Source organism: Bos javanicus, chromosome 20, assembly GCF_032452875.1.
Source record: "Bos javanicus breed banteng chromosome 20, ARS-OSU_banteng_1.0, whole genome shotgun sequence".
Classification (NCBI taxonomy): Eukaryota; Metazoa; Chordata; class Mammalia; order Artiodactyla; family Bovidae; genus Bos; species Bos javanicus.
This window is the reverse complement of record NC_083887.1, coordinates 6,698,120-6,716,959: the sequence shown is the minus strand read 5'-3', so window position 1 is coordinate 6,716,959 and position 18,840 is coordinate 6,698,120. Positions and strand designations below refer to the sequence as shown.

The following is an 18,840-nucleotide window of genomic DNA, read 5'->3' as shown; positions in this document are numbered from 1 at the left end:
GAAAAGAATTGCTTTTCTTAGGATGAGAACTTCTGAGATTTACTCTTTTTAGCAACTTGCAAATAGGTAGCACAGTATTTATTAATCACAGTCCTATGCTGGGCCTCACGTCCTAGAACCTATGAACACACGAAAGATTGTACTTTAGACCCCTCACCCATTTTGCCCACCCCCTACCCCTGCCTCTAGTAACTCCCAATCTATTTTTATACTTATGAGCTTGGTTTTTGATTTTTCAGATTCCACATCTAATTGAGATCATGTAGTGTTTGTCTTTCTCTGTCTTATTTCATTTAGCATAACGGCCTTAGGTTCCATCCATGTTGTCGCAAACAGCAAGATTTCCTTCTTTCTGTGGCTGAACAGTATTCCATTGTATACATATGCGCACCGCATCTTTATCCATTCATCCCTTGACGGATAGGTTGTTTCCGTATCTTGGCTATTGTAGTTAATGCTGCAGTGAACACAGAGGTACATATGTTTGGGGTGGAGGGACTTAGTGTTTTGTTTTCTTTGGATAAATACCCAGAGGTGGAATTGCTGGATCATGTGGTAGCTATATAGTGTCTTCACCAGTTTATATTCCCATGAACAGTACATAAGGGATGCTTTACTGCATGTCCTCGCCAGCACTTGTCATTTCTCGTGCTTTTGACCATGGCCATTCTAACAGGTGTGAGGGGGTAGGTCCTGTGGTTTTGGTTTGCCTTTCCCTGATGGTTCGTGATGCTGAGCACCTTCTCATTTACCTGTTGGCTATTTATGTGTCTTCCTTGAAAAAAATACTTGTTCACAATGTTCTACCCATTTTTTAATTGGACTGTTTGTTTTTTGCTATTGAGTTGCTTGAGTTCTTTATATATTAACCCCTTAATAGATACATAATTTGCAAGTATCTTCTCCCCTTTGGTAGACTGTCTTTTCATTTTGTTGATGATTTCCTTTGATGTCCAGAAGCTTTTTACTTTGGTGTTGTCCCATTTATTTTTGCTTTTATTTCTTTTGCTTTTGGTGTCATATCCTAATAATTAATTCTTTTTTATTGTTTAGTAGAGTTCACTAGTGAACCTTCCAGTCCTGGCCTTTGTTTGTTGGAGATGTTTTATTATTGTTACCATCTCCTTACATAATCAGTCTCAGATTCTGTTTCTTCGTAATTCAGTCTTGGTAGGTTTTCCCTCTAGGAGTTTATTCATTTCTTCTAAGTTGTCAAATTTGTTGGCATATAATTGGTCATAGTAGTCTCTTACGATCTTCTGTGTTTTTGTAGTATGTTGTCACACCTTCTCTGTTACTTGAGTTTGTACTACAGGGAAGCTGTGGAGATACTGTGGGTTTGGTTCTAGAGCACTGCAGTAAAGTGACTATCTCAGTAAAGGGAGTCACAGAAATATTTTGGTTTCCCAGTGCATATAAAAGTTTTCAGCAGTATAGTGCAACAGTAGTGCACTAGCATTACGTCTTAAAGATAGGTACATACCTTAATTTAAAAATTGTTGTCATTGTTTAGTCAGTAAGTCATGCCCAACTCTCTGTGACCCCATGGACTGTAGCCCACCAGCCCCCTCTGTCCATGGGATTTCCCAGGCAAGAATACTGGAGTTGGTTGTGTTTCCTCCTCCATTTAAAAAATGCTTTATTGGTGAAAAATACTGATCATCATCTAACAATAACAGGGTTGCCACAAACTTTTGACTTGTAGAAAACACAGTATCTGTGAAATGCAAGGGACTCAATTACAATAAAGTGAGGTATACTGTATTCTTAGGTTAAAATTTTCCTTGGCAATACAGTTGTCAGGTAGAATCATGAATTTTGGTAAAGTCAAGGCTAGATAGAGGAATTGGCCTGTAATATAGGCTGACTTTATTTTTCTGGGCTCCAGAATCACTGCAGATGGTGAGTGTAGCCATGAAATTAAAAGACGCTTACTCCTTGGAGGGAAAGTTATGACCAACCTAGACAGCATATTAAAAAGCAGAGACATTACTTTGCCGGCAAAGGTCCGTCTAGTCAAGGCTATGGTTTTTCCAGTGGTCATGTATGGATGTGAGAGTTGGACTATAAAGAAAGCTGAGTGCTGAAGAATTGATGCTTTTGAACTGTGGTGTTGGAGAAGACTCTTGAGAGTCCCTTGGACTGCAAGGAGATCCAACCAGTCCATCCTAAAGGAGATCAGTCCTGGGTGTTCACTGGAAGGACTGATGCTAAAGCTGAAACTCTAATACTTTGGCCACCTGATGCAAAGAGTTGACTCATTGGAAAAGACCCTGATGCTGGGAAAGATTGAGGGCAGGAGGAGAAGGGGACGACAGAGGATGAGATAGTTGGGTGGCATCACTGACTCAATGGACACGGGTTTGTGTGGACTCCGGGAGTTGGTGATGGACAGGGAGGCCTGGCGTGCTGCAGTTCATGGGGTCGCAAAGAGCCGGACACGACTGAGCGACCGAACTGAACTGATAGGGAACAGTGCACATGAATAAAAAAGTCTCTGCAGGTATAAATAAAACAGTGTTTAAGTTGGGCCTTTATGGTTTCATGGTGTTTTCTGAGCCTCTTAGCCCTCTGTTAAGATTAGGTACTGATAGCTTATGGTAAAGGGTGTTGGATTCCTGATCTCCAAAGATTTAATTTTGGGACCAGGGACCATGCTTGATCACTCAAGAGCTTTTGTGTAGCAGAGTTTTTATTAAAGTGAAAATGGGACAGAGAAAGCTTCTGACACAGACATCAGAAGGGGCATGGAGAGTGCCCCCCTCCCTGCAGTTAGCAAGGGAGTTATATACTTTTTAAATTAATTATTACAATAAATCAAAAGAATGTCTCTAGGTTGTAAAAATTTTACCAGACCCACTCCCACAATTTACATTTTAGGATAACTGGATTAGAACTTAACAATAGAAAGATCCTACCAGACCAGGATTAGTCAGAAAGTTTTCAGGAAGTAGTTTAAACTGAGTTATTTCTTGTGTAATCATTAGTTCCAGGCTTAAAGAAAAAAACTTTTTATGTGACTAAGACTAAGGAATGTAGAGAAAAAAAAAGTTGGTCCTTTCCTCCTCCTTGAGAACCCCAGAGCCCTCGCTCCTCAGGGGCCCCGGGACTTCTTATCGCCCTGCCTCGGAATTGACGCTCTCAGTATGTTCTACAGTGCCTACAATAATTTACTATAAAAACTCTTTCTTATAATGCCATTTCCTTCTCCAATATAAATTTATTAAGGACCTATAATTTTATTTTCTTAAATCACTATTTTTTGTGTTTATCATTCAAACACAAACACGGGTATGGGTACAATAAAGTAAAGCATTTTTTTTTTAATAGCAATGGGGACTTTTTTTTAATTGAGCTTTGATTTTAGAGAATGTTACAGAGTATAGCATAATTAAGTAAGCAAAATACTTAATTTTATTTGCCTTTTCTGGTTATGGTTCTGTGTTTGGATAATATATCTTTTATTGTCTCCTTTATAAATTAATGCAATAAATTATAAATTTTATTTTCCTCAGGTTTAGAGACCTTTAGCCAGTTGATTTATCAAGATTCTTACGGGACTGTAAGTATGATTATTGTATGTTACTAACATTATTGGGTAGACTTAATAAAACATTCTATAGGAAAAATGTAAACTTTTTAGCTATTTATTGCTTCTTGAATGTTTCTTCTCCTCAAGTGTGTTTCTTAGATGGTAAATGTAATTTTTACACTTTGTTTGGTTTTAAATTAATCTCATCTCATACTTGCATAGACACATGTAATCATCATTGAACTGGAGAAAATTCTGAAAATAAATGAAAGTTTTCTTTTGTCTTTTAGTTCACTGCCAATGAATCCAACATTGTGGATTCTCCCAGGTTTCCTCATAGAGGAATCTTAATTGATACATCTAGACACTTTCTGCCCGTTAAGACTATTTTGAAAACTCTGGTAGGTAATTATTTTAACCCACTGTCTGTTCTGAAGAAGTGTTCCTGTATGTTGTTGCTTTATGATGGTCGCTATGCTCCTGTCTGGTTGGAACAAGGGATTCATTCTCCATATACTAATGTATTTCCGTGTACTAAGGATAAGCAGTGGACTTCTTCCCTCCCTTCCCTGAGAAATGTATTTCCTCTGCAGAGAAGTGGAGGCTCCCCTAGGGAATCACCCTCTTGTTTTCATTGAGGTGGGAGAGAGGCTAACCCAGTATTCAGTAGCATTGGTAAGGAAAACACTCAGTTTTAATGCTGCCTATTGGCCCTCTGTGTAAACCTCAATTGTCAAATCATGGGTCGAGACTTTTCACGAGGAATACCTTACCTCTAGCTGCTACTGCTGTTGCTATTGAGTTACTCCGTCCGACTCTTGACCCCGTGGACTATAGCCTACCAGGCTCCTCTGTCCATGGGATTTCCCAGGCAGGAATACTGGAGTGGGTTGCAATTTCCTTCTCCAGTATCTCCAGTTACTGACCTTTAATTTTGTGACCTCCACTTACTGTTTTGTAGGTGGTCTAGAAAGGAATCTGAGAGCAGCTTTGTAACTAAGAAAATGTTCCAAAGAAATATGGAACCTCAGGTGGCGGGAGCTGGGAAGCAAAGTTGACGTAACTCTTCTCTTACTGACTTTTTTTGGTTCATCCCTCCCATCACTGTCAGTTTATGAGGATCAGGAAGTTTCCCTGTACCTTCACTGAATCATTTATGAACATAGCATGTTATAAAAAAGTTAATTTTACATTTCCATTAAAACCTTGATTTTTTTCTTCAAAAGACATAATTGTAATTTTTAATGGAAGAAATACAGGCTTAGCGTAAAAAATATTTGAACATAGATATACATAAAACAGTGATTCCATAATCTCATTTACCAAAGACTGACACATTTTTATGTCCCATTTATTTCATTTTAGACTTGAAGAATGAATTAACATATGATTCTTTTTCTATTGAAATGTAGTTGACATACAATATTCTATTAGTTCCAGGTATACCAAATCATGGTTTGACATTAGCATACATTATGAAATGACCACCAGGATAAGTCTGGTATCCATCTATCCCCATATAGTTATTACAGTATTATTACATTCCCAGGGCTTATGTATTGCGTAGCTGAAGGTTCGTTCCTCATAATCCTCTTCACCTATCTTCACCCACCCCCTTACCCTCCTGGCAACCATTCTCTGTATTTCAGTCTGTTTTTGTTTCATTTTGCTTTTTAGGTTTCACAGATAGAGATCCTTGGTATTTGTCTTTCTCTGACGTATCTCTGATGTATTTAACATAATATCCTCTAGAGTTACCCATGTTGTCACAATGGCAAGATTTCATTTTTTTACGGCTGAGTCCACTCTGTTCTGATTGGAGAACTTAGTCTATTTACATTTAAAGTTGCCATTGATGGATAGATACGTACTGTCATTTTGTTAATTGTTCTGGGTTGTTTCCATGGTTCCTTTTTGTTCCTTTTACCTTCTTTCGCTCTCTTCCCTTGCCATGTGATGGCTATCTTTAGTGTTATGTTTGGATTCCTTTCTTTGTGTGTGTGCCTATTAATAGGTTTTTGGTTTGTAGTTACCGTAAGGTTCCTATATAACAGGCCCTGCCTCCTGTGGGGGCTGCTGCTCCCTGGGTGGGCAGAGCTGGGCCCTGGGGCAGCTGCCTGTGGGACTGGCTTCTGGGACTGGCGCTGGCCTGTTGATGGGCAGTTAAGTCTGTGGTGCTGACAGTCTAGAATGAGGACTCCAAAACAGCGCTTGACATCCCAGTGTCAGCAAGCTCCCCAGATGGCTCCCTCTGGTGCTCTTGTTCCCAAGGGCATTCCCAGTAGTCTCCTGCCTCTCTGGGAGGCTAGCATCAGCAAGTGGTTCTGACCCAGGCGTCTTAAAAATTACTGCCTCTGCCTTGGGACTAAGAGTCTGTGAAATTTGAAAAGCACAATCTGTCTCTTGTAGCCCTTCAGCTCTCCCATATTCAAGTCCTGCTGGCCTTCAGTGCTAGATGTTTTGGGGGGCTCCCTGTCTCAGTGTTGGACCCCCTGGTGTGCACAGCCTGCTATGGGCTCGGATTCCTCACCCCTTTGGGGAGAACCTCTGCAACTGTGATAGCTTCCCATTTGTGGGTCATCTACCCAGGACTGTGGGTCTTGACCCGCCTACATGTCTCCTTGTGTTTCCATCTTTGTATCTTGAGTTCTGAAGAATTTTTTTCTGCTAGTTTTCAGGTCTTTCTCATCAATAATTGCTCTTACTAGTTGTAATTTTGCTGTGTTTATGGCAGGAGGTGAGTAAGAGGGTCTTCCTGCTCCACCTTCTTGCCACATCTTGAGCAGGGAGGCTATATGTTCTGATTCTCTGATAGGGAGTCTCTCCACCTATTTTCCATTTTCTTCATATCATCTTTTATATTTACATACATATTATATTGTTTATTCCTCCAGAGTGTATATAAAATCAGTGTCAGTGACCCCCAAATTTCTGAGAATGTTAATTGGATTTGTGTTGTGTGTGTACTGAATTTCTTTCATTTGTAAGAAAGAGTTGGCACTAAAATCTCAGAATTGTGGGAATTGTAAATCCCATTTTTCCTCTGCTCTATTCCCAAACACCACAGTAGTGGTAGCCAAGAGCTACTGGGAATTCATGAGCTGGCTCTCTTCCAGTAGGGCAAAGTTAAAGTTTTAATTTATGATATGCATTGTGTATAGGCTTTTTGAAAAGTGAAAAGAAATTTATACTTCACATCCTTCTCTTGTTGAAAAGGAAATTTTAAAAGGAAACAGACACATTGGAAACAATCCTGGATATAGATAAGTATTAACAAATGGAAATGTATATCGGTGGTGTGTAATTGTTTTTCCTTTCCTCTCCCCACTGGGTTTGTTCTTTCTGAGTCTGCTGCTTTTTTATTATAGTCACTAGTTTGTTGTATGTTTTAGATTCCACATGTAAGTGCTGTCAGTTCTTATCTTTCTCTGTATGACTTACTTTACTTGGTATCATGTCCTCCAAGTCCATCCATCTCGTAGATAGCAAAATTTCATTCTTTTTTATTGCAGAGTAGAGTCCCACTGTATATGCATACATCTTTATCCATTCACCTGTTAATGAACACGCAGGTTGCTTCTGTATCTTGGCAATTGTAAATAATGCGGCTGTGAACACTGGGGTGCATGTATCTTTTCAGATTAGTTTTTTTAGTTTTTTGGGTATGTATACCAAGAGGTGGAATTGCTGGGTCATACGCTAAGTTTTATTTTTAGTCTTTTGAGAAATGTCCAAACCTCCAAACCTTACCAAAAGTTCATGAGGGCTCCCTTTTCTCCACATTCCCACCAACATTTGTTGTGTTCTTTTTGATGACAGCCATTCTGACAGGTATGAGTTGATAAGCTCATTGTGGTTTTAAGGTGTATAAATTTTCAACCTGTTTGCTTGCAGGATGCCATGGCTTTTAATAAGTTTAATGTTCTCCACTGGCACATAGTGGATGACCAGTCTTTCCCTTATCAGAGTATCAGTTTTCCTGAATTAAGCAATAAAGTGAGTAATTCATGTTATTGTTGTTGGTATATAAAAAATTTTGGTATGGTTTCCTTAGAAGTTTGCAGCTTAAATGTTTCTTGTGTAAAAGTTAGATATTCATGGTTTTAAATTTTTAATATGCTATTGCTGAGCATTTTAGGTCCACAAAATTGGTCTGCTTTTATAATTGTTATCATAAATGTAAACATTTATGGGGCTATAGAAATACAAATTTAAAACCTTAATGGATGTAGGAGACCTTAAGCTTTTGTGATTAACATAAAGATAATTAATTATATTTATCAAGTAGCCCAACTATAAGTGTTTTAAACAGAATTGTTCTGAATTCTGTAAATGACAACTTCTTTTCTCTCTAAAAAACTGTATTAAGTAGGGAATCTTAAGAGATAATGGCTCCTTCATAGAAAATAATGGTACTGTTGCTGCTGCCGCTGCTGCTGCTAAGTCGCTTCAACTCTGTGCGACCCCATAGACGGCAGCCCATCAGGCTCCCCCGTCCCTGGGATCCTCCAGGCAAGAACACTGGAGTGGGTTGCCATTTCCTTCTCCAATGCATGAAAGTGAAAAGTGAAAGTGAAGTCGCTCAGTTGTGTCTGACTCCTAGCGACCCCATGGACTGCAGCCTACCAGGCTCCTCCGTCCATGGGATTTTCCAGGCAGGAGTACTGGAGTGGGGTGCCGTTGCCTTCTCTGAATGGTAGTGTTAGAAGTGTTCAAATTGACTGAATTCTACACCAGTGAAGCAGGGAGCAAGCCTTACTACTGTCTCACTGAATCCCCTGTACTACAGAGCTAGTCACTGACAGCAAGAGAAGCTGCATGTCTCATGCAAAGTTGTAGATATGAAGGGGCAGAGCCAAGACCCTGAATTAGTCCTCTGGTCACAATTCCAAAGCTTTCCTTAAAGTTTTGATGTGGTTTGGATTGAAATCCTAGCAGCACTCCTGTTATTTGCTTTTAACATGGAAAGCTTCAAACATAAAGAGAAGTAGAATTTAATGAATTCCCACTTCCTCATTGCTCAGCTTCAATAATCAAGTAATGGCCAATCCTATAGCACCTATATCCCCACCACCATTATTTTGAAGGTAATCGCAGACATCATCTCTTATTGGTAAAAAGGCCTGTTTAAAAATAACTCATTATCACAGCTTAAAAAATTAGCAATAATCCAGATAGCCAATCATTATTCATGTATGCCCAAGTGCCTTTTTATTTTAAAAAAATTGTTTTATTTGCAGTGGGATACAAATAAACTCCATACATTGTGGTCAGTTAATATTTCTGTTCTCTTTAGATCTATGGGTGCCCATCCCTGCCCATGTCTTTTTATTTTTCCTTTATTATTTTCATTGAGGAAACGAAGCTCAGTTTGTCCTGTAGTTTTCCACAGTCTGGGTTTTGTTGATTGCCTTTCCAGTGTCAATATGTTCTTCTGTCCCCTGTATTTACTATAAACTTAGGTCTTGATTCAGATTTGATGTTGGGATTGGGGAAGGCAAGACTATTTTTTAAGGAGTTGAGCATTTATTTATATTTATATATTTATACCTTGAGAGATGTGCCATAGTAACACTTTTAATCAACCTTTATTTACCACTGATACTGAGTTCTAATTTTTCAAGAACATAAAACAGGACCAAAGGTAATCTTTAATTAAAAAGAAAAAAATCGGCATCTCAATTTTTACTGCTGGCAGTAATTAAAGTGATCTTGAATGCCAACAGCTATGTTTTATAATATTGTGTGAATTTTGATTCTAAAACTGACAAAGGCATTATATTCAGAATTTTCACTTTGGAGTAGAACATTTTGTTTCTGTTTTGTCATACAGTCAGTCACATGAAGTTGAAATAGCGTGATGGTAGACATTTAGTTCTGTCAGTAAATCTGGAATTAACCGAAAGTGTGCTGGGAGCTTACTGATAAGATACAGTAAACAGATAATTTAAATGAGTCATCCAACATCACATGAGACTTTAATACTTCATGATACCTGAAAAGTCTGCTGGCAGATACCAAAGTGCAAACAGAACCATAAAACAGCTCATACATTTTAGTTTTAATAAATGTGACTTTTGCAGGGAAGCTATTCTTTGTCTCATGTGTATACACCAAACGATGTCCGTACAGTAATTGAATATGCCCGATTACGAGGGATTCGCGTCCTGCCAGAATTTGATAGCCCTGGACATACGGAGTCTTGGGGAAAAGGTAAGGTGTTTTATGAGTTGCTAAAAGTGAACACGTGTGCTCCTGCATCTCATGACTTGGTGCTTGCTTATTTCGTTCTTGTGATTTGCACAAAGGTAGCACTATTGATGGTTGTAATTCAATAACTATTATATGTCGATTGTGAGCAGGTCACTGTATCTAGGCATTGCCTAAAGTATAAACACGAGATAAAACAAAAAATGATTACAAGTAGAATGTGAAAAGTGAGTTAAAGAGTTACATGACTGAAGTAACACCTAAAATGTCCTTGAGAGATCAAAGAATATATTTTTGTTTCTGGTAGAAGGACAGGCATTTAGCTGGAGGACAGTGCATGAGAGTTGCCATGCCCTTCTCCAGCGGATCTTCCCAACCCCAGATTGAACCCATGTCTCCAGCATTGTAGGCGAATTCTTCACCTTCTGAGCCACCAGGAAAGCCCATGAATACTGGAGTGGGTAGCCTGTCTCCAGTGGGTAGTACTGGACAAGGGTCGCCAGGGGATCTTTCCAACCCAGGAATCAAACCTGGGTCTTCTGCATTGCCAGTGGATTCTTCACTGCTGGGTGCTTAAGAACTGCTCTTGGAGCTAGACTGCCTGGGATTTGAGTCCTGCTTCTGGCAGTTACGGGCTTCCCTGGTGGCTCAGATGGTAAAGAATCTGCCTACAATGCAGGAGACCCAGGTTTTATCCCTGGGAGGTGAAGATACTTGGAAAAGGGCATGGCAACCCACTGCAGTATTCTTGCCCGGAGAATTCTGTGAACAGAGGAGCTGGCAGTCTACAGTCCATGGGTCGCGAAGAGTCGGACATGAATGAGTGACTGTCACTTTCACTTTTCATTTTCTCGCATTTATAAACTGAGTGACCCTGGCCAAGTTATAGAACATCTCATTCTCAGACTTCCTATCTCTAAAACTCGGGGACTGACTGACTCCAGCAGGAGAGGGACGAGAGCCTTGGTGGGATGGTGACTGGCTTACCAGAATGTGAAAACTGGGAAGCTACAGAAGGAGTCTGGGGGAGAGACTTTAGTTTCTGTTAGATTGTATCTTTTATTTTATTTATGTTGGGCCATGCTGGGTCTTGGTGCCGCGCAGGCTTTTCTCTAGTTGCAGCGAGCGGGGGCTACTCGCTGGTTGTGGCAGGTGGGCTCGGAAGTTGCGGTGCATGGGCTTAGTCGCTCCGCATATGAGATCTTCCCAGACCAGGGATCGAACCTGTGTCTCCTGCATTGGCAGGCAGATTCTCTACCTCTGACCCACAAGGAAGCCCTGTTGGATTATATTTGAAGGGAAGCTAATTGTGTTCAGCAGGGAATTTGAAATATGGATTGAAACTTGAGAAAAAAGATTGGGGCAAGCTGAACATTTGGGAGCTGAATATTTGAGATAGTATCTGAAATGGATAAAATCTCAGAGAGGCTGATGGAAATGGAAGCAAAGCAACACAGGGGCAGTATTCAGGAATTAGTTCTCCCTTTTCTTATCTGAAGAAATTACCAAAGAAACTCTGAGTAAACACGCTTATCTTTTTCTGTATAAAATCTCTTAACTGTCTTCAACAAAATAAAGTAGTATAATCATGTGCAAAGCCTTGTCTTTGTGACTGAACTACTACTTCAGAAAAGATTCTCCATGTTTCCTTCTAGGCCAGAAAGACCTCCTGACTCCATGTTATCATGCGAGAGAGCCATCTGGGACTTTTGGACCTATAAACCCTATATTGAATTCAACTTACAGCTTCCTGTCTAAACTTTTCAAAGAAATTAGTACTGTGTTTCCAGATGAATTCATTCATCTGGGAGGAGATGAAGTAAATTTTAATTGTTGGTATGAAAATCTGTTAACTGCCCCCCTCCTCCACTTTTCTAAAACCTTTTATCTTTGAAGTTGGTGTAGAGGTGTCCCTGGGAAAAGGGAAGACTTGGGGGAACATCTCTGAGAGGTGTTAACCTTGGACCACAACTCCTAAGACGGTGAATTGTTTACAGAGTTCACATACTGATGCTATTGACAGAAGCCTGTAGGAAGGAGAATTAAGATGCAGAAGAAAATGGGAATTAAAAAAAAACTAAATAGAGAACAAGAATAGCTTTAGTGAAGAGGATAATGATTAAGTGGGAGAGATTTTTCTAGTGAAAGTCTTCTGTGCAAATAGACTTAGATGGAAGAAAGACATGGGAGCTTAGGGAAAGCCATTTTTACACAATATCAGCTTCTAAAAAAATTATTTGCAGTGGAAAGCTAAGATAACTCAAAATTAAATTTTAGACTTATTTTTTAGGCATAATTAGGCTTATTTTAGGCTTAATTTAGGCATAATGGGCTTATTTTGCTCTTTACAAACTGTAATACATTTCCATCTGTATAAATGATGTTGGGGATGTCTGTTGATTTAAAACGATTGGGCATATTGAACTTTTAATGAAATTTTAATCACTGTTTTTGTTTAAGGGAGTCCAATCCAGCAGTCCTGAATTTCATGATGAACAAAGGCTTTGGCAAAAATTTTAAGAAACTACAATCTTTCTATATGCAGATGTAAGTTATTGAAAGCCTACTCATTTTTATTTCATCAGTGCCTTTTGTAAAAGTTTAAGCTCTTATTTTGGAGATCCAAACGGTCCATCCTAAAGGAGATCAGTCCTGAATATTCACTGGAAGGACTGATGCTAAAGCTGAAACTCCAGTACTTTGGCCACCTAATGTGAAGAACTGACTCATTGGAAAAGACCCTGATGCTGGGAAAGATTGAGGGCAGGAGGAGAAGGGGGCGACAGAGGGTGAGATGGTTGGATGGCATCACCGGCTCAATGGACATGAGTTTGAGTACTCTGGGAGTTAGTGATGGACAGGGAAGCCTGGTGTGCTGCAGTCCCTGGGGTCGCAAAGAGTCAGACACGACTGAGTGATTGAACTGAAACTCTTATTTAGTACTATTTTATTTTCTCATTTTCTCTCCATTCCTTTTCAAAGTGTACATGTTATAATCTTTGTTACACAAAGTACAGATGAAAAATCATAAAGGAGGGTGCAATACCCATTATTCTCTTTAAATCAATAACATGGTGACTCCAATCCCTTTGCAGTGACTGTTGAGACGTAGGGTGGTAGCAGTTATCTGCTCTGTGAACTCAGCTGAAAACCCAGGCTACCCTGCGAAGGCTTCACCGTCTAGCTCCTGGAATTCATTTTGTCAACTCCAGCATTGCTTTTACTCTATACCTGTGCTGTCTGGTGTGGCAGCCACAGCCGCATGTGGCTGTTTGTATTAAATTATACTTGAAGAAAATTAAAAATTCAGTTCCTCAGTCACATTAGCCACATTTCACGTGTTCAGGAGCCAACAGCTACATGAGACTAGTGCTACCATGTTGGAAAGTGCATATAAAGAACATTTCCATTCCTGAAGATAAAGATCTACTAGACGGTGCTGCCCTATGGTAAAAAGTAGTAGACTTATTTTGTAAAGAGCCAGACAGTAATTACTGGCGACTTCACGGGGCACATGTGGTTTCATGGGCTTCTCCGATGGCTCAGCAGTAAAGAATCTGCCTGCAGTGCATGAGATGTGGGTTTGATCCCTGAGTCGGGAAGATCCCCTGGAAGAGGAAATGATAACCTATTCGAGTATTCTTACCTAGAATATCCCATGGACAGAGGAGCATAGTGGGCTACAGTCCATGGGGTTGCAAAGAGTTAGCCATGACTGAGCAAGCCTGCATATGGCTGTATACTTTTTTAATATTTTTGAAAAAGTGCTTTACCATGGGGTTGCAAAGAGTTGGATATGACTGAGCGACTTCAGTTCACTTGACCAATGTAAAAAGGGTCTTCCCTTGGGGCCAGCTGGTAAAGAATCCACCAGCAATGCCAGAGACCTGGGTTTGATCCCTAGGTTGGGAAGATCCCCTGGAGAAGGGAAAGCCTACCCACTCTAACATTCTGGCCTGGAAAATTCCATGGACTGTATAGTCCATGGTGTTGCAAAGAGTCGGACATGACTGAGCAGCTTTCACTTTACAAATATAAACACCATTCTCAGCTCATGAGCCACACACACACACTCTGCAGGGTAGTTTGCCAACCCCTGCATGAGCAGGCCCAGATTCTAGCCTTTTCCTATTTGGCTTTTCGCATGATGCAGTCCGATTTTCTTTTTTCTTGATTTTGTTTTTTTTTTTTTTTTTTTCATCCTGCATTTAACAGCCAGCATTGTCTGAATGTCAGGAGATAACTTGTGAATTGATTGTCAGCACGGCTGGAAGTTATTAGGTGCCATCACAGGATAGTTTCGTTTCCTTTATTCTAAGGTACTCAAAGAGATTAACCAAGATTGCTGTTTGTACACTTCCTTATGAACTGCCTCATCTTCCTATCTTGGGAGCACGCTTAGCAGATTCATTCTGCAAACGACTGTTGAACCCTTCTGTTGTGTCAGGTTCTGAGTCATATGCTAGAAAGAAGGAACCACAGGGTCACCACCCAACTTTAGCTTGTTCTGCTATAAAGTTGTGCTGTACTGAAAGGCTCCCCAGGTGGCGCTAGTGGTAAAGAACCTGCCTGCCAATGCAGGAGACACAAGAGACATGGGGTCGATTTCTAAGTTGGGAAGATCCCCTGGAGGGAATGGCAACCCACTCCAGTATTCTTGCCTGGAGAATCCCACAGACACAGGACCTGGTGGGCTACAGTCCATGGGGTCGCAGACAGTGGGACACTGAAGCGGCTTCACACGCACATACTGAAAGGCATCTCTCAGTGTTGCAGACTTTGGTATAAAGTGTGCATTCTTTACACACACTGCTAAGTTGGTGATCTGAAATAACTTTGTAATTTTTTTCAATGGTAGGGTTTTGGATATGATTTCAACCATGAAGAAGAGATCCATAGTCTGGCAAGAGGTTTATGATGATGAAGGCAAGGTGAGAGGTTACTAATACTGCATGTGGTTCTGAACTCCGGGAGTTGGTGATGGACAGGGAGGCCTGGCGTGCTGCGATTCATGGGGTCACAAAGAGTCGGACACGACTGAGCGACTGAACTGAATACTCTTTAACACCTTGGATGGAAGGAACCCTAAGCTTTCCGTGTAATGTTGGGGGAAGTTAGCTTACTTTTCCATTTAAGCTGCTGTGAGGCAACAGCCACACACCGACACCAATGATGATGGTATTTATTTGATTTCTTCCATTTACTTCATTCTTCAGTGCCGCCTCCTTCTCATCTCTCCCATCTTCCCTCCTCCCTCTCCATCTCGTTCTTAGTAACAAATTGAAGTACTTTGAAAAATGTTCCTTTTTTCAGAAGGGCAAAACAAACAGATAGAATGAGTCTTTATTGCTGTTAAGGTAACCTTCATTTTAAGCATCACTGTCAAGTACACTTTTTATTTTAAGGCATTTCTCTCTGACATAATCAGAATTCTTTATTTTCCTATGGGGCAACTGAAAATTTGAAAATCCAGCTACTTGTATTATCTTTCCAGAAGTGTTAGTGGCATCCTGTAAGTTCCAAAGTAAGTAATATAGTGTGGTAGAAATGGGACGAAAGCTTTAATTCATTACCTAGAAGGCAATGGCACCCCACTCCAGTACTCTTGCCTGGAAAATCCCATGGACGGAGGAGCCTGGTAGGGTGCAATCCATGGGGTCGCTAAGAGTCGGACACGACTGAGCGCCTTCACTTTCACTTTTCACTTTCATGCGTTGGAGAGGGAAATGGCAGCCCACTCCAGTGTTCTTGCCTGGAGAATCCCAGGGACGGGGGAGCCTGGTGAGCTGCCGTCTATGGGGTCGCACAGAGTTGGACACGACCGAAGCGACTTAGCAGCAGCAGCATGTGGTATTGTATATAGACAAAAGTTAAAAAGTTAAATACTAAACTTTTTAGACATTTCATCAAACTAAGGTTGGATGAAATGTCTAAGTCCTTATTACAAATAGCATTAGATATCACCTCAAAAAGGAAAGGGGAAAGAAGAAAACATTGCTTTGTCAAGGATCTTAAAGAGTTATTAGCTACAATGCCTTAGACTTTTAATTTCATCTGCTGTAGCTGAGAGACCTAATAATACATATTTCACTTGTAACTGTAATAGCTTCTACCAGGCACAGTAGTTCAAGTGTGGAAAATGGGCGACTTCTATAAGGAACTAGAGAACATTACAGCAGCTGGCTTCCCTGTGATCATTTCTGCTCCTTGGTACTTAGACGTAATCAATTATGGGCAAGACTGGAGACAGTACTACTCTGTGAAGCCTCTTAACTTTGCAGGTAAGTGAAGCAGCCACCATTACTTGACTTGTTAGGTTTTACAAACCCTCCCCGCCCTCCAGGGAATCTTTACCTAGGTACCACCTACTATCCTCCCTTTTATGTTTGATCCTTGATTTTCCTTGTGTATAATCCAACAGACTGAACTCAGTAGCATTTTAAACTTTGTGAAAAAACCGTATTCTTTCCTAAATCAAAGAACTTCTAAACTAAGATTCCCTTACACTGATAAGACTTGTCACTATGCATTCAAAGAGGCCTGACTGCAGGAGCCTTGTCTCTCCTCCTAACTTCCTCTGCGATGTAAGACACCTAAGTAGGGATCGCGTCCTGTTCGGTGGCTTCCGGGTTCTGAGGAGGAGGCATCCTTGGGGGTGGGCATGTCTGAGTGGTGGGGCTCTAGGCTCTCAAACCCCATATAACAGTTCTGCTTTGTCCAGTGTACACAGTTTTGTACACTAGGCTTTAATATACAATTTCCTTTGAGGAAAAGTGTTCTGGTGTTTAAAAAGTTTCAAAACTGTAGGTCTGTCAGGAACTGTTTCTCCAAAAGCATTTTCTGAGAACCAAGAAGTCGTAATTACTGTAGATACCTAGTCTCTTTGATACCAAAAGATAGGTACTGAAGGCAGGAGTGGTGGTCACGAGCATAGTCCAGCTTGCATTCCTTGGCACACTGTTCACAGGCAACCAGGGGAAGTGCTTCTGGTGTCCAAAGAAGTTTGCGGAAAACCAAAATAAAATGGTCTCTTTACTATTGGCCTGCTACATTAGTCGACACACACTAACAAATACTCTGTGAACCACGGGATCAGTTGCGGCAATAAAGTTTGCCACCATTTTTTGTGCCACAGCTGTGAACGTCTCCCAAGGTCCTCCTGACTCCCAGGGAGAAGCCTTGCCCCAGGCTAACACCAGAAGCCAGCGCCGCCTCTGTGTGTGAGCCTCAGGTTGCAACCACCTCACTCACACCACTGACTGTAATCTAGGTACTCCGGAACAGAAACAGCTCGTCATTGGTGGAGAAGCCTGCATATGGGGAGAGTATGTGGATGCAACTAACCTTACTCCAAGATTATGGTATGGAACCTCAGGGAGAACATGTGGACTAAGGGGCCTCAGTTTCTCTTCTCCACCCAAGCGGGAAAGCACTACAAACTTGCCCAAGTGTGTGGTTTGCTTCTTGAAGAAAACATGAATGTAAACTGCCTTGGGGGATGTGTGGTTTAAATTTTAGGCCTCGGGCGAGTGCTGTTGGTGAGAGACTCTGGAGTCCCCAGGAAGTCACAGACCTAGATGATGCCTACAGGAGGCTAACAAGACACCGCTGCAGAATGGTCAGGTAAGACACATTTATTTGTCAGGCTAGGACTGAAGTACAGGGTGATTTTTTACCTTCTTTAGTGTTAGCTTGGAGAAGGAAATGGCAACCCCCTCCAGTATTCTTGCCTGGAGAATCCCAGGGACAGAGGTGCCTAGTGGGCTGCTGTCTATGGGGTCGCACAGAGTCAGACACGACTGAAGCGACTTAGCAGCAGCAGTAGCAGTGTTAGCTAGCTTATTGGGATTTTTTTTTTTTTTTTTGCTATAAACAGAAATGTATATACCTAACAGGTAGTGATCTCATCAGGAAAAATTGGCAACTGTTTCTCCATTAATTATGAATCTCTCTTTAGTAATCTGTGGTATGGTTTAGTGATTCTGACTTGAGCTACTAAGTTTCTTAAGACAGACATGAATTATATCAATCTAAAACATCTTTTGTTTATACTTGTCCTACAGACGAGGAATAGCTGCACAACCTCTCTTTACTGGATATTGTGAGCATGAGGGCAGAATGTAAAAACGAGCTGAAACAGAAGAAAGATATGGGAAAAGAGCCCACAGTCATCCATACTACAATCAACCTGATTTTAAAAATCATGTTTTTGAATAAAATATCTTTTTATTGAACCTCCATCTTATTATACATTAGAAGACTGACATCTTGTGAGACAAGCGTAAAATCAACCAACCAAAAACCTTGTGATATCTATCACTCAGTGTATTCCAAAAGACTGAATCTTAACTACCAACAGTAATAACTTACTAGATACACAATACAGCTCAGGTACATTAACCGTCAACATCAGAGCACATTTCTCATGCTCTAAAGTAGACTGAGCGGCCACCTGTGCCACCGCCTGTTCAAGTTCTCTTTTAAATTGTTCTTACTGAAAACGAAGTAGGTAGGTGCTCCTGAGTTTCCCTCCAAGGACTTAGGACAGGCCATGTCTCTGGCTGAGCAGCGTACTTTGGTCTTGAGGATTCATAGCTTGATAATTAGACAGCTCTAAGGCAAAAGTAGCTGAGCCTGATGTTAATGTTCGAAGCACAGTTGAATAACCCTAAACAAAATAATTTAAGTTAGTTAGCTCTGCAAAGTTAAGCCTCAGATCTCTCCCTGTACATCTTTTGACCATTATCAGGAAAAATCTGGTAAGTACCGTGGAGGACAGAAAACCAGGAGCGGGGGTATGCTTCAAAAATATTCCCCAGTCCCAGCGTTTGGTAAAGACTGCTGGCACTTAGACGCCTGTCCTAGAGCAGGAGAGGCTGGTGGGAAAAAGAATGACAGGAAGAACTGGCTGAGCCAGCAATAGCAGAAGTAGATAAGTGCTCAGCATGGGAAAACGGTCATTGAGGCTGATGACACATTTTGGTAGAGCACAGCTCAAACTTTGTGGAGGACTGGAAAGCCCTCCCCCACACATCCACACCCGTGCGGATAGAATCCCTGGGATTTCTCAAGCAATTTATGTAAAATATGTAGATTTA

The 18,840-nt window shown here is 40.9% G+C and overlaps 2 protein-coding genes across 4 annotated transcripts in view; one reads left to right on the top strand and one right to left on the bottom strand.

Annotated features, from left to right (window-relative positions):
• LOC133233449 (beta-hexosaminidase subunit beta-like) overlaps nucleotides 1–17,976 on the top strand; it is a 32,534-nt gene extending 14,558 nt beyond the window's left edge. The window contains exons 4-14 of the mRNA XM_061393258.1: nucleotides 3,516–3,562; nucleotides 3,823–3,933; nucleotides 7,427–7,528; nucleotides 9,616–9,745; nucleotides 11,398–11,578; nucleotides 12,203–12,289; nucleotides 14,601–14,673; nucleotides 15,849–16,023; nucleotides 17,013–17,103; nucleotides 17,261–17,365; nucleotides 17,806–17,976. Of these exons, the coding sequence (XP_061249242.1) occupies nucleotides 3,516–3,562; nucleotides 3,823–3,933; nucleotides 7,427–7,528; nucleotides 9,616–9,745; nucleotides 11,398–11,578; nucleotides 12,203–12,289; nucleotides 14,601–14,673; nucleotides 15,849–16,023; nucleotides 17,013–17,103; nucleotides 17,261–17,365; nucleotides 17,806–17,866 (1,163 nt within the window). The 3' untranslated portion in view covers nucleotides 17,867–17,976. The remainder of the gene's footprint in view (nucleotides 1–3,515; nucleotides 3,563–3,822; nucleotides 3,934–7,426; nucleotides 7,529–9,615; nucleotides 9,746–11,397; nucleotides 11,579–12,202; nucleotides 12,290–14,600; nucleotides 14,674–15,848; nucleotides 16,024–17,012; nucleotides 17,104–17,260; nucleotides 17,366–17,805) is intronic.
• Nucleotides 1–18,840, bottom strand: part of GFM2 (GTP dependent ribosome recycling factor mitochondrial 2) — a 70,717-nt gene that overhangs the window by 1,147 nt on the left and 50,730 nt on the right. For 2 of the 3 annotated variants that reach the window (XM_061393246.1, XM_061393247.1), the window contains exon 21: nucleotides 17,947–18,410. The exons of the other annotated variant lie outside the window; for it this stretch is intronic. In XM_061393246.1, the coding sequence (XP_061249230.1) occupies nucleotides 18,282–18,410 (129 nt within the window). In that variant the 3' untranslated portion in view covers nucleotides 17,947–18,281. Of the gene's footprint in view, nucleotides 1–17,946; nucleotides 18,411–18,840 lie in introns of those variants that run through there. 3 annotated transcript variants of the gene reach the window in all.